We start from the raw sequence: 14876 nt of genomic DNA, 5'->3' as shown, positions 1-14876 counted from the left end.
CCTGGGCTCACCTATGGGCTGGCGGTAGGGATGGCACACGTGGATGTCGAACGGTCGGTGGGTGGTGTTGACGAGTGCTTCCCGTCCTGAGCCGTTGTATTTGTTGCCCTTCTCCACTGTGCGTGTGTTCCAGTCCGTCCAGTACACGCTTTCCTCGAACACCGTGATCGCGAAAGGATGCGGCAGGATGCCGTCGTACACAGTGTGCCTGTGATTCCCATCCAGATCAGAGAATCTGAGGAGACAGAACCATTTTAATCATGTTTAATGCTCATTCTGTGTAAATAATAATGCAATGAAACAACCTGCACAATTAATCATGACAAAGCATCCTAAAAATGGTAAAAACAAAGCTGAAAATCAGTTTGAATGATGCAGTGACCAAATCTACTCTTGTGGGATTTGTCAGCAAATATTGCTAAATGTGATTACTTTAATCAAGTTGATAAATGAAGGGACATATCATACTTAATTCATGTAATGTAAAAAAGGATAAATGCAAATAAAATGCAACTAACCATATAAAAAAACAAAAAATTAATAGACAATGACTGTAAGTATATTCCAAATATTTAATGGAATTAAAAAAAATTATACATTTCAGTGCTTGATTTTAAGGACGTATTTAATGTGTGAAATTCATTAAGTTTGCAATTAAAACTATTAAATGACAATATTTTAAAGATTATTCTCTATTATTTGTGTGAAAGTAAAATCAATCAAAAAAGTTGTTCAATGTTTGAAATTAAAATGAATATTAATTTTTCTAACAATTATTCATTATTATTCATACAAAAGTTTTAAAAAGTAAGATAAAATGCAAATAATAATTAACTAAATATATAATCATAAGAATAAATGTTAAAATTTAGCATAAATATTTATTTTAACTTCAAACACTGGCTACATCTCAGTGTTTGAATTTTAAGAAAACATTCAATGTTTGAAATGCATTCAGTGTTTGCATTTATAATTATAACACCTTACAATTATTCTTTAGCATTGGTACAAAAGTAAATTAAAATTTCCTTAAAATCAAAAAGTGAAGTTTTTTGTGACGTTTAAAATTGCAATGTAAATGCATAATTTAGAGGTTCCTTGAAACAGCATCTTAAAAATGTTGGAAATCAGCCTGTGATGCAACGACCAAATCTTAATTTGTAGAAATATTGATCATTTGTGATTAATTCATTTCGTAATCATTGATGACATATCATATTTAGATGTGCACTAATTCAATATTGTGCCCTCAGTGACAGGTGAGGGGGTCTTACTCGATGTAGTTGAGGTGAGCATCAGACCAGTACAGCTTGTCATTGCTGTAGTCAATAGTCAGACCGTTGGGCCACTCGATCTTAGTAGTGATGATGGCCGACTTGTTATTCCCATCCATCCCGACACGTCCAATGAAGGCTTTGTCTCCCCAGTCAGTCCAGTACACGTATCTGCACAAAGATGATATTTGATATTAAACAAATAGAAGCTTAAACAGATTCCAGCAATGTAAAGGTCACATACTGTACAGTGCTGTTCAAAAGTTACTGTCTCTTCTGCTTACCAAATCTGCATTTATTTGATCAAAAATACAGTAAAAATATTGTGAAATATTATTATAATATAAAATAACTGTTTTCTATTTCAATATACTGTATATTAAAAATGTAATTTATTCCTGTGATGCAAAGCTGAATTTTCTGCATCATTACAGTCTTCAGTGTCACATGATCCTTTAGAAATCATACTAATATGCTTATTTGCTGCTCAAGAAACATTTATTATAATTATCAATGTTGGAAACTGTTGTGCTGCTTCATATTTTTCTGGAATTCCTTGATGAATAGAAAGTTCAGAAGAACAGCATTTTTTTAGAAAAGTTCAAACTAATTTGAAATGTTTCCACGTAGTATGTACACAATTGATTACATCTAAATTCACTTTTTTGTAAGTATTATAGATTTATAATACCAAACATAACTTAAATAAAATTAAGAATAATAAATAATAATTATTAGTGCTGTCAAATGATTAATCACGATTAATCACATCCAAAATAAAAGTTTTTGGTTACATAATATATGCGTGTATGCTGTGTATATTTATTATGTATATATAATTACAAACACATGCATGTATACATTTAAGTACCAAAAAATATGTTATGTTTATATATTAAATATATTTATATATATATATAAACTATAAGAATATAAATATATAAATGTATATACATGTAAATATTTTCAAAATATATACTGTATGTGTGTGTATTTATATATACATAATAAATATATACAGTACACATACATACAGTATGTAATCAAAAACTTTTATTTTGGATGCGATTAATCGTGATTAATCATTTGACAGCACTAATAATTATATATATATATATATATATATATAGACACATATAAATATTTTATATTTACAAAACAAATTGAATATATTTTATTTCAATAAAACAACTATTATTATTATTAATAATAATATTAATTACATTCATTTGTGTAGTTTTATTTATTAATTTCCATTTTGGCATGTCTAATTTCCCCACTTCTACCGACTGACAAACTAATTTGCACCAAAAGTCTGCAAAATTTGACTGGAATGTGAGGCCTTTGATGTCAACTATGAGTTCTCCTCCTTTTTAAAAAAGGTTTAAGCCAATTCATGTCGCTTTCCCATTCTACACATGCTTTTATAGTTGGTTATAGTTCATTGTTTCCATTTACCATTGTTTTTTCATGATCAGAACAGACCCACCAACAAATTTATTAAAAAAGCCACAAAAGCTGTCACTAGGGCAGTACTTTTAAAAAGGTACAAACATGCACCATTTAAATACTAATATGTACCTTTAAGGCATTTATATGCACTCTCTGTAACTGTTGAAAAGGTACCACCCCGGTGACAGCTTCTGTATGTTTTTTCTGAGAGTGTATGCAGCTGACACTGCTTGGGCTGTGCAGTGTGCAAATGTCCACCAACTTACGCTTCTGAAAATGACTTCCATCGCTGGTAAACTCACCCAAACTTTGGATGCAGAACGACGGCTCTGGGATTCTCGAAGCAGTATGTGTTATTAGCATCCACACAGTGTTCTGCTAACTTCCTCACAAACCGGCCGTCCAGCTCCGACACTTTCATGCAGTCGAGAAAGCTGTCGACCCAGTACAGCTTCCTCCCGACCCAGTCCACCGCCAGGCCTTCCCCATGCAAAATCCCATTGACCACCACCTCTCGTCCCGTCCCGTTGAAGAACATCCGCTCCAACACCCTCCGGCTCACGTCGATCCAGTACAAGCGTCTGTCCACCTGATCGAAGTCCAGCGCCACCACGCTGGTGAGGCCCTGCAGAATGAGCGAGTAGGCCTCGCCGTCCGTCGACAGATTGCGCAGATAGTAGCGGTTGCTGAAGATCAGGTAGGGGCTGATGTTGCTGTTTTGCCTGCAGCTGCGTCCGTCGGGTTCGCGGAGGAAGCCTGGAGCACACTTGCACACGTACGAGCCCACGGTGTTCTCGCACACCTGGCTGCACACGCTGGGCCTGACAGAGCACTCGTCCACATCGTCGCACGTTTTGTTGTCGGACATGAGGCGGTAACCGTGGCGACAGGTGCAGATGAAGCTGGTGGGCGTGTCGGTGCAGTTGTGGTCGCAGTGGTGCATGGACGGGTCTGTGCACTCATTGATGCCTGAGACAACAAAACAAAAAAAAATCGAATTTCTGTGCATTCAGGACAATTATATATTTTGTAAAGATGTTAATAATATATTTAATGTTATGTAAAATATTTAAATGTATAATGCAATTTATGTGTTATTTTAGTATCATTGAGATACTGTTATAGTTTTTATTTTTATTTATTCTGTTTTCATTTTAATTGTAGTTACATTTTATAGTTATCATTTTGTTGCAATTTTGTGTTGTTTTTGTTTAAAATATGTATTTTATTTTAATATTTCAGTTTTAGTTTCAGTTATTTTAGCGCATCAAGTTAAACTAAATGAAAATGGGAAAAATCTTAAATAAAATAAGCTTATTATTTATTTTTATTTTATATTTGATTTATAGTAAGTTTATTTGATTTTGTATTTTTATTTAATTATTTTAATTAAAAAAATATATAATTTAAAATTGTAATTTTATAATTAATTTGAAGTTTATTTCATTTCAAGTAAGAAAAGTTTTTTAATGGTTTTAGTTTTAGTTATCTATAATAACCCTAAATTATCACTCACATCACTTGCACAAAAAAAAAAAAAAAAAAAAAAAAAAAAAAAACACTTTATGGCCATAATCTTACATGCTTTTACAGCTTTTTTTACACTAGTGTTTGCATTTACATTTCTATAAATGACTATGTTTTACTTCTAGGTGATATCTGACTCACTGAGCTTCAGTGATGAATAAATTCCACCATGCAATGATGCAAATGACTTTTGTTAAACAAACTAATGGAGTTATAAATAAATGAATCGTAAAGAGGGTATTTTGTCATTATTTGCATACATTGCACGTGTTTACACTTACAAATGAGACATAAATATACATGTATAGCAAAATTACACCCAAGAATACTTGAAAAATACAGTACCAAAGTAAAAATTACAGACCACAACATATCAAAAAAAAAAATGTGGTCACATGACGCAGTGCTTACCACAGCCTTTCTCATCACTGTTGTCGTTGCAGTCGTCGTTCCTGTCACACACCTCGCTGAGCGGTATGCAGTTTCCATTGTCACACCGGAAGTTTCCGGGAGGGCAGGTGGGAGCTGGAGTCCTGCACAGGTGATCCAGCTCATCAGATTCATCCCCGCAGTCATTGTCCCCGTCACAGACGAAATCACGTGAGATGCAGCGGCCGTTCTGACAGGTGAACTGATGCTGTTGGCACGGCTGATAGGTGCAGCCCTGTTCATCACTGCTGTCTCCACAATCATTACGACGGTCACACCTAGCAGACACAACACACACACACAGCAGGGAATTATGGGAGAAATTGCTCTATTTCACTGGAATCAATCACCAAAACCAAGTTTTGTATAAACACTGCAAACTCATTTAGAATTTCATTCATAAAGCTATGAACATATAAAAAAGAGTGTTGTCTTTCATAAATATAAATAAAAATGGAAATAATAAATAAAAATAAACTAAAATAATAAAAATAAATATTAATTACATTTAAAATAAAACAATGCATTTATATTATTATTATCAAATTTCACCCTCTTTCATGAATAAAAAATAAAATAATACATAAAAATAAATCATTTTGTTTAATTATTACAATTATTATTAAAATAAAAATGTATTAAACAACACAATGCATTATACAATATATACAATGCACAAATAATATAATGCATTTATTATTATTATTATTATTATAGAATTTCACCCTATTTCATAAATAAATAAAAAAATATTAAAATAAGTATAAAAAACGTTTTAAAAAAATCACAATTGAAATAATACAAAGCATTTTCTGTTTATAATTAATAATATTAATAAATTATTATTAATGTTACTGATAATAATACAAATAATTCACAATGTTTATATCTTTGTACTTTATTATAATGTTAAAAAAATAACAACACTATATATAAAAATCGGTTCTGCATATCAGTAATCAAGCACAAACAAAAAAATTGGTATCAGACATAACAAAAAAATACAATATCTGTCAAACTATTCCATCTCTTGCGATGCATCTGCAACCTTTTTTGATTTAGATGTAATTCTAACCTGTAGGAGTTGCGGATGCAGAGGCCGTTGTTGGTTGTTTGAATGTTTGGTGGTTGGGGGTGTGGGATTTGAGTTTTGGTTTTTGTTGTTCGTGTTCGCGAGTGTGTGCATTTTGGTTATACGTCAAGTACCGTGTGATGTGGTTTACACTTGGTGTGGTGTTATTTATACAGGTGAACTCCTGAGGAGAGCAGGTGCGGTTTGCTGCATGTGTGAGACAAAACAAGAGGACAGAATTAAAAAATATATACATTTTGGCACACCATTTATGTTCAACACAACATAATATATCCTTAAACAAACCGTGTGGTTGTAGATCCCATTACTTCTCTGTATCTGTACCAAAACCTTGTACCTAGACGGCACTTTAAGGCATCATAGGCTTCCAAATACTTTCATGCAATGTTGTTGAGCAACATGTTAATGCCGAAATTTAGTGAAAACGGAGAGAAATCGTAAGATAAATATGCAAATATTTTCTCATCAAATTCTTCAACATTATCTAAACTATGCTATCCACATTCCATTTACAGCTCTACACTCTCACTGTATGTCAACAATGACCTAATTTGCATCTATTTTTATTTCTCCTTTGGAATTAAATTTGGAGATAATGGTGATAATTCAATTAAGAGCTCCATTAAGTTACTGATCAGCTATGAAAGAGCACCCTCTGGAGAGAACAGAGAGAGTCTGAGAGCTGATCCAGCGAGAGCAGTCAGCTAAACACATCCACGAAGCAGTGGAGTGGGTGATGAGTGAGGAATTAGGAATTAGGAATCCTTACTCATTGATCAGAGACCCCACCACCACCTCTACATCACTGATGGACTGAGGGACACAGGAAAAGAGGTGCAGAGAGGGAGGACTAGAGAAGAGAGATGATACAAGAAGACTAAATATAGCCAAAACGTCAAGGATGAAACATTAAACAAGCTGTGTGAGCACTTTGACTCTAGAAACTTCTGTTCAGACGTCAGAGCAGGATTATTGTAAACTAAAACTAAAATAAAAATATTTTTCTTAACAGTAATATTATAAATATTGGATGGAAAACTAAATGAAAATGAGAAATGTTGCCCTCACATCTGAAATAGATTTGTTCATCACTAAAATTATTAACTGCAAATAAATAAAATCTTAAACTGAAATAAATTTTAATCTAAATATTACTATTTGAAAATAAATAAATAAATGGCAAAGCACAAAACAACAATAATTACAATTTAACTAAAATATGCTGCTAAACTGAAAATATAAAAATATGAACTATAATAGTATATAAATAATACTAAAGAAACGTGATGTTTGGCTAGTTTGTTTGTGGGTTTGAAAAGGTGGTCTGGGGTTCATACATAAAAATATTTAAACTAGAAATGAATTACAATGAAAATTATACATATAAATAATAATAATAATTGATCTAAAAATATATTAAAAATTGATTTCTTTTTAATATGGGTGCATTTGATATTATGGTGTGGGGATCATAAGTAAAAATGATTCAAATTAAAACAATACATGGCATTCTCTCTCTCTCTATGTGTGTGTGTGTGTGTGTTTATACTGTATGAAGAATGTATATATATATATATATATATATATATATAAAATGGCATTTCTTTATAAAAACATGGCATTTCTTGCATTGCATCTGCTGATGTTCTGTGTGTTAACTTTTGGTGGTAAATTCAAAGGGCCAAATATTTCAGTAACACATTGAAGTACCAAAAGTACATTATGAAATGAGACCTGTTATGAGGGTGGAATCAAATTTGAGTTTGGACCAAGCAATACTGACCACAGCTGTGTCTCTCGTCCTCATCGCTCATGTCCCCACAATCATTGTCTCCATCGCAGATCCAGGATGAAGCGATGCACCTTCCGTCATCGCAGCGGAACTGCTCGGAGTTGCAGGTCCTCACCATGGTGGCTGTAGGGATCAAACACACAGCAGTGAGCCACGGATCAAGAAGCAGCAGAAGAGCGACCTGCCTGAGGGCCATGTCTCACTCAGATCTCAGAGGGAACTGAGGAACATGCGGCCTACGTAATCCATTTAACCATTAAATCCCATCCTGAGCAGCTAGAAACGTGGTTGGGCTGCTGCTTGGATTCCACACACAGAGGAATTCTGGGAGAGAATAAGCATTCCTCTCTCTAGTGTCCCGCTTGAACAAAAGGCACCGAGGGGTGCTGTGATTAACGGGACAAAAGCGAGAGGGTGGGGCTGTGTGTGTGAGAGGAGGGGGCAGTGATTGTCAAAGGAAGGGCCGGTGTGTGTGTGTGTGTGAGGGCTTTTCTGCTGGACGTCACTTTGAAGGAATGTGACACACAATAGAGGGCCGAACTGACCGCTGGCATCACAGACACACACCCAAACACACCAGACAGTTACACACTTTAGATACCACTGAAGTGTCGTTCAGAAGAGTAAGCCTTTCTTATTTTATGGTAGTTTCTTGTATTGTTATGTGATCTTACTAGTTTGTCATATTGCACCCAAAAAATTAATTTGCTTGTGCTGTTGTTATAATACTTTATTTCTATGGTTTATTTCTACAGTATATGGGTATATCAGACTTTAAACTTTTTTAGCATTAAAAAAATCCCTATAAATTACTTATTGAAATATATCTATAAGAAAAACTGCTTAAAACATTTTGGTTTGAAATTCCAAATACAGTTTGAAAAAAATAAAAAATAAATCTAAAAAAGAAAACCCTATTTTCACTATCAATTATCTAACACACAACAGTTCTACAATTTTGTAGAATGTATACTTTTATTCAGCAAGGATGCAATAAATTGATCAAAAGTGACAAAAGACATTTATAATGTTATAGAAGATTTGCATTTCAAATAAATGCTGTTCTTTTAAACGTTCTACTTATCAAAGAATCCTGAGAAAACAATGTATCAGTTTCCACAAAAAAATATGAAGCAGCACAACTGTTTTAACATTGATAATAATAAGAGATGTTTCTTGAGTGGCAAATCAGAATATTAGAATGTTTTCTGAAGGACCACGTGACACTGAAGACTGGAGTAATGATGCTAAACATTAAGCTTTGAATCACAGGAATAAATTACATTTTAAAATAATGTATTAAAATTAATGTATTCTGATTAAATAAATGCAGCCTTGGTGAGGAAAAGTGACTTTTTTCAAAAAATACTTAAATATTTTACTCACCCCAAGCTTTTGAACAATATTGTATGATATCCAATATAATAAGAAAACTTTTGTGGGAACATCAATTGTTCTTTCATTGTAAGTATGTTTTAAATGAATGGATGTAAACAAAATTATATTGTACCTTATTGATGTAAGGGTCTAAACATCATAAATCAAACCTATTGTTTAGTGATTCTGTTCTTTTGTGAGGGAATTTTACCACAGACATGCTGGTCTGAATTACTACATTTTAATTCTGTTTCTGCCAACTGAACCGATTTCTTGTACACAACGTTTGCCTCATCTTTCCACTTTTTGACTGCATGCATCACCAGTGGAGCGTAACATGAGGGGTGAGGGATGACATCGTTTCCCACCAATTTGCCTGTTACAGACACGAAGTCCTTCACCATGGTAACCAGTGAGGCAGGATACCCATCATTAACTCACCATCCAAAAACATGGCCAACAGTTTCCCTTGATAAACACAGCCTTATCCTCACATCACAGTGTTTTCATAGCTTCCCCAGTAAGGTGGTTCAAGCAGGCTGCAAAATTTACTTTTTTACACATAAGTACACAATGACTTAATGATGCTGCTGACTCAGGAAAGGGTTTTGATCCTTTAAAATCGATTAAGTCAATAGGCTGGCATTTGGGGAAAGGCTCTCAAATGGTTCTGCTTTTATTTAAAAGACAGAAGTTCTGTAGTTCAGTTGGGCAATTACTTCTCTGATTCTGCAGCTTCTTTTTGTGGTGTTCCCCAGGGATCAATTTTGGGGCCCATTTTATTTTCTTTATATTTGCTTCCGTTCGGTTTTATCTGTCAAAAATACAATGTTGCATACCATTTTAAAGCAGATGATGCACAACTTTATCTTCCACTGAAAGCAGGTGATCGTGATGAGTTAGGTGATCTGATGTCTTGTTATCATGAGATTAAGTTATGGATGGCACAGAATTTTGTACAGTTAAATGAGGCTAAAACAGAATGCCTAATATTTAGCTCTATTACACCGTCTTCACATCTGTTAGCCAGTCTAGGTCCTACTGCATTAAATCTGCATAAGCAAGTAAGAAACTGGGAGTGGTTTTCGATTCTGAGCTTAAATTTGATAAGCAAGTGAACTCTGTGGTAAAGGCGGGATATTTTCAGCTAAGAAATATCGCAAAAAAAAGATTATTCAATGTTATGCATGCTTTTATTATGTCAAGATTGGATTATTGTAATTCCTTGTATCTGCTGAATCATTTTCAACTGTTACAAAATGCAGCAACCAGACTGTTGACTGGGACCAAGAAACAGGTCAGTGTTTCCACAGTGCTAGACTCACTGCATTGGCTGCCGGTTAATTTCAGAGTTCAATTTAAGGGTTTTACTGTATGTTTATTAAGCCTTGCATGATCTAGCACCTGAATATATTTCGGACATGATCCAGTTTTATTCTACAACACGGCCATTGAGGTCATCTCAAAAATTCCTATTAAAGGTCCCTAAATCTCGCTTAAAGTCCAAAGGAGACCATGGCTTTTCGGTTGCGGCATGACCTGCCATTGGAAATTAGTTGTTGTACATCAATGGGTCATTTTTAAAGCACTTTTAAGAGGGCACTTACTTGCCCGGGCATTTGGTGTGAGCTAGTTGGTGCATTTTTGATTGTCTTGTGTTTTTATGTTTGTCATGTTGTTTTTATGTTTTTGCTGCCTTAGTTCTGGTTATTCTGTTTTATATGTTGTTCTATTGGAAAGCACTTTGGTCAGCATCAGTTGTTTTTAAATGTGCTATACAAATAAACAAACAAACAAACAAACATGAATGAACGGCAGATAGCTTGAGAAAATATGCTGGTGTACATTTATTTTTAAAAAATTTGAAACTGTATATTGTTATGTGTGGTACTTACTACAGGTAATGGGCTCATCAGAACCATCATTACAGTCTGTACCACCATCACAGTACCATTGTCCAGGAATACAGCGTCCACTCGAACAGCGAAACTCATTCTGGGAACACGTAGATGTGGCTGAGGAGTGAAGAACACAAGCTCGGTCAGAGATAAACCAACAGATGAGGGTTAAATCAATCAGTCAGCCTCAAATGGCACACATGGGTCATAAACATTAAGGAGAACGGGGTCCAAACTTTTACTACCCAGAAATGAACTCAGCGGCCCCATGTGGATCCGCTCACAAACAGTACATGGGTCACTAATTTAACTGAAATTACAGGAAGAGCCAGTTGAGCAACAACTTTGGCTCAAAAAGCAACAGGAAATTATCTGTTAAACGGTTACTCATCTTATTCCACTCTAAAGGAAGAAACAAACAACTAAAATATTATTATTACACATTTTGTCATTCTTACAATTATATCACATATTTATTTATCTGTTAATTTATTTATTTATTTGTTTATCTTCTACCTTTTATGTCAGTATCATTTAATATTTTTAAATACCTTTACAGTTTTTTATAATATATTGATCAATAATTATTCAAAATTATTGATCAATAAATTCACCATGAATTCAGTTTCATCAAAAATTCATTAATACTTTTTTAGTAATTTTGTTACGTGCTTTTGCCATTTTTATTCATTTTTTTTTTAATGGTACTATTTACATTACATTTATTTTAATTCCAGTTCTAGATCTAGTTTTAGTTTTTAATTAATTAAATTAATTTCCAGTTATTAATTTTACGGTCACGGTTCTGTTTGATTTTGTTCAATTTCTGAGTTTAGTCTGTCAGTATTCTTTTCCATGGTTATTCATTTGATTCTCCATTTGCCTCCTGAGTTCCCCAGTTTGTTCCCTTATTTAATAATTAGCCCCTCACCTGTTTCTATTTTGTCTGATTATGTTGCCAGTGAACATAAGCCCTGTATTTGCCTCAGTTTCCTTGTCTTGCGTAAATTTTGGTTTATGTTGGTAAGTTATTTGACTCCAGCGTTTCCTTGTGAATTCTCTATTAAAGACTCTGTTTTGTATTATACTCCTTTGCTGTGTACTTATCCTTAACAGCACATTACAATTTCAGTTAGTTGCCAAGAAAACATTTCTAATTTTTCATCTAATCATTTGATTTTAATTTTATTTTATGTGAACATAAATGTTTTTAATAGGTTTAGTTTTAGTTAATGATAATAATTAAAATAGAACTTACTTTTTTCATAATTGTATAATTAATATTAAAGGGATAGTTCACCTTCAGTTGCTGGTCCCCTTTGACTTCCATAGTATGGAAAAAAACACTATGCAAGTCAGTGGAGACCAGACTGAGGACTAGCTTTCTGGGCCTTGAATGTCAGTTGCATTGCTGTCTATGCAGGGTCAGAAATCTCTCGGATTTCATCTAAATGTCTTAATTTGTGTTCTGAAGATCTGACGGGTTTGTAGTAATTAATGACAGAATTTTCATTTCTGGGTGAACTATCCCTTTAAATCACTAATTCACAGCAGCATAGCAACAAATATCAGAGCAGCTTAACTCACGAAAGTAGTGAACTCACGAAAGCTGAACTTATGAACCAGATTGACCAGGACAGAGGGAGAGGGTGGGATGGGGAAACTCACCACAATGCGTTGGGCTCTCGTCGCTGTTGTCACCGCAATCATTATCTCCATCACACAGGTACGAGCGCGGGATGCAGATGTTGGTGGTCTGACATTTGGTGTGCTCTGGCTGACATGTCCTCTCAGCTGCATTTTACACCCAGAAGAAGTCATTATGGATCATTTAAAATTAATTTATAAAAACTATTTTGTATTCTATAAATGCTCATAAGTTGTAGGCTGTTTATAGTTGACAAACAACCTAGCAATTTGTTTTGGTAACCGTGCAAATGCACTTACCACAGTTCTGCTCATCCGAGGTCCCATTATCATAGCAATTGTTTATTCCGTTGCAGACGTATTCCAGTGCAATGCAGCGACCGTTATTGCAGGTGAACTCAGTGTTGGGGTCACAGGGCCGGAACATGCAGCCGGTCTCGTCGCTGTCATCCCCGCAGTCATTATAGTGATCGCAGCGATAGTGATATGGCACACAACGGCCATTTCCACATGTGAACACTGTGGGCTCGCAGGTGTGAAATGCTGCCATGCACAAATAAGATTCATTTTGACATGTGCAGTAGGAGCTGAATAAATTAACAGGAACTAGTAGAACTCACTGCCTACCTCCTCTATCTCTCTATTTTATTTTACCTGAGAGTGAAATGAATGCTGCTGCTTGTGGGACTGCATGAAAGAGCGAGAGAGTGAGAGAGAGAGAGAGAGAGAGAGAGAGAGAGAGAGAGCACAGTACATTGTGGAAGAGGTTAGTATGTGTTTATGGATGGTTATTAAACTGTATGTAGTCTAAGGCTTTGTTCTAAATCCTAGTAAGCTGCCTCTACTGACTCACAATTGATTTCATTAGAATTTTACTTTAGCATGCTAAGCTAACAGTTCAATACTCTAATCCTTAAATTAGATTTGTATCAGTGTTATTTGGTATTGAATCAATTATAGTTATTCTTATAATCAACATTAATTGCTTTATTGAATTTTTGCTTGTACCCAGCTAACAGGGGATGTTCTCGGGACTTTTTGGCAAAGTTCTCTCAAAGTTCTAAACAAACCTACTTCCAGTAACATTATTAGAATGTTCGTTCAAAGTTATCTGGTCTCTAATAATGTTCTAAAAACAAGAGCACAAAAACACGTGCAACAACTTTTTGAGTGTTCATCTGACATTTTTTAAATGTTACTACGTGTTTCAGAACATTCAAAAATAACATTCCCATAATATTTGCAAAACTATAAAATAGAATGTTCCCTTAACATTCAGATGTGAAAAAAAAAAACATTTAAAAAAATTGGATGCTTGGAACATTCAGAGAACATTCAAAAATAACGTTTTCAGAACTCACTGGGAACATTGGAAAAATGTTCTTAAAACATACTTTTTGTTAGCTGGGTAGCGTGGCAAACAATGCATTATGCCATTATCATCTGCAAAGGATGATAATGGCATAATGCATCATCCTGCTTTAGAATTTGACCAAAAGATGGTGTCTTAAAAGGCAGCATAGCCTTGTTTCCTATGCTAGCAGCACACTAGGTTTTGGAACAGAGCTTATATCTACACATGAAGAGAAGTAAGCAAGAATACACACCAAAAACAAAATGACTCTTGGATCCTGGAGGAAAAGATTTGAGCAGATTGTTCAAGTTAGAGAAAAGCAAGAATAAACATGTTAGTGAAAGACAGCACTGCAGTGCAGGAGAGGAAATTTCATCCATCAGCAAACGAAAAGAGTCAGATAGTGGCGGGCTCAAGAGATCTGAGTGTTAACATTAGGCTTGCAGTTTAGTCATGCACACATATCAACGTTTAGTTCATCCTTGAAAGTGCATAAAATGTCAGTTTGGATGAATTCATACTGTATGTGTATGTTTGGTAAACCATATATGAAGCCACTTGCATATATTCTGAATCAATAAACTGCATTTACATGAAGTTGCTATTCTGATTTAGGATTTCAAGTCCTCTGAACAACGTAAGCAACAACGCATCTCACCGCAGACCCTCTCGAGTTCATCACTGCCGTCCCCACAGTCATCGTCGTTGTCGCATTTCCACTGGGCATGGATGCAGCGGCCATTCATGCAAGTGAACTGGCCCGGCTGACAGCGTGTGCCATTGTCAGGGATACAGTGTTTGCTGTCGGCCAAATACCAACGGCCCTCAGAGGGACACTGACACTCTGCTCCCTGAGGACCTGGAGGAAACAAAGTTCTTAACATCATAATTTATGAAATATTTCATTTTAAATTTGGGTCCAAATATTAGAAAAGTACCAATTAAATTGATTCTTATCTTGATAAATAAATATTAATCAATTATATGTATATGTATACATACACACACACACACACACACAAACACATATATG

At 34.7% G+C, this 14876-nt stretch overlaps 1 protein-coding gene across 1 annotated transcript in view; it reads right to left on the bottom strand.

Annotated features, from left to right (window-relative positions):
* Positions 1 to 14876, bottom strand: part of lrp2a (low density lipoprotein receptor-related protein 2a) — a 90501-nt gene that overhangs the window by 22267 nt on the left and 53358 nt on the right. The window contains exons 43-53 of the mRNA XM_042764459.1: positions 14502 to 14702; positions 12790 to 13032; positions 12511 to 12636; positions 10840 to 10959; positions 7559 to 7690; positions 5889 to 5961; positions 5758 to 5793; positions 4665 to 4960; positions 3029 to 3695; positions 1275 to 1445; positions 12 to 235 (exon numbers count right to left, since the gene is read on the bottom strand). Coding sequence (XP_042620393.1) covers positions 12 to 235; positions 1275 to 1445; positions 3029 to 3695; positions 4665 to 4960; positions 5758 to 5793; positions 5889 to 5961; positions 7559 to 7690; positions 10840 to 10959; positions 12511 to 12636; positions 12790 to 13032; positions 14502 to 14702 — 2289 coding nt within the window. The remainder of the gene's footprint in view (positions 1 to 11; positions 236 to 1274; positions 1446 to 3028; positions 3696 to 4664; positions 4961 to 5757; positions 5794 to 5888; positions 5962 to 7558; positions 7691 to 10839; positions 10960 to 12510; positions 12637 to 12789; positions 13033 to 14501; positions 14703 to 14876) is intronic.

The sequence above is a fragment of the Cyprinus carpio genome, chromosome A9 (assembly GCF_018340385.1).
Source record: "Cyprinus carpio isolate SPL01 chromosome A9, ASM1834038v1, whole genome shotgun sequence".
Lineage (NCBI taxonomy): Eukaryota > Metazoa > Chordata > Actinopteri > Cypriniformes > Cyprinidae > Cyprinus > Cyprinus carpio.
The sequence above is the reverse complement of the archived record's forward strand: the minus strand, read 5'-3'. Positions and strand labels throughout refer to the sequence as shown.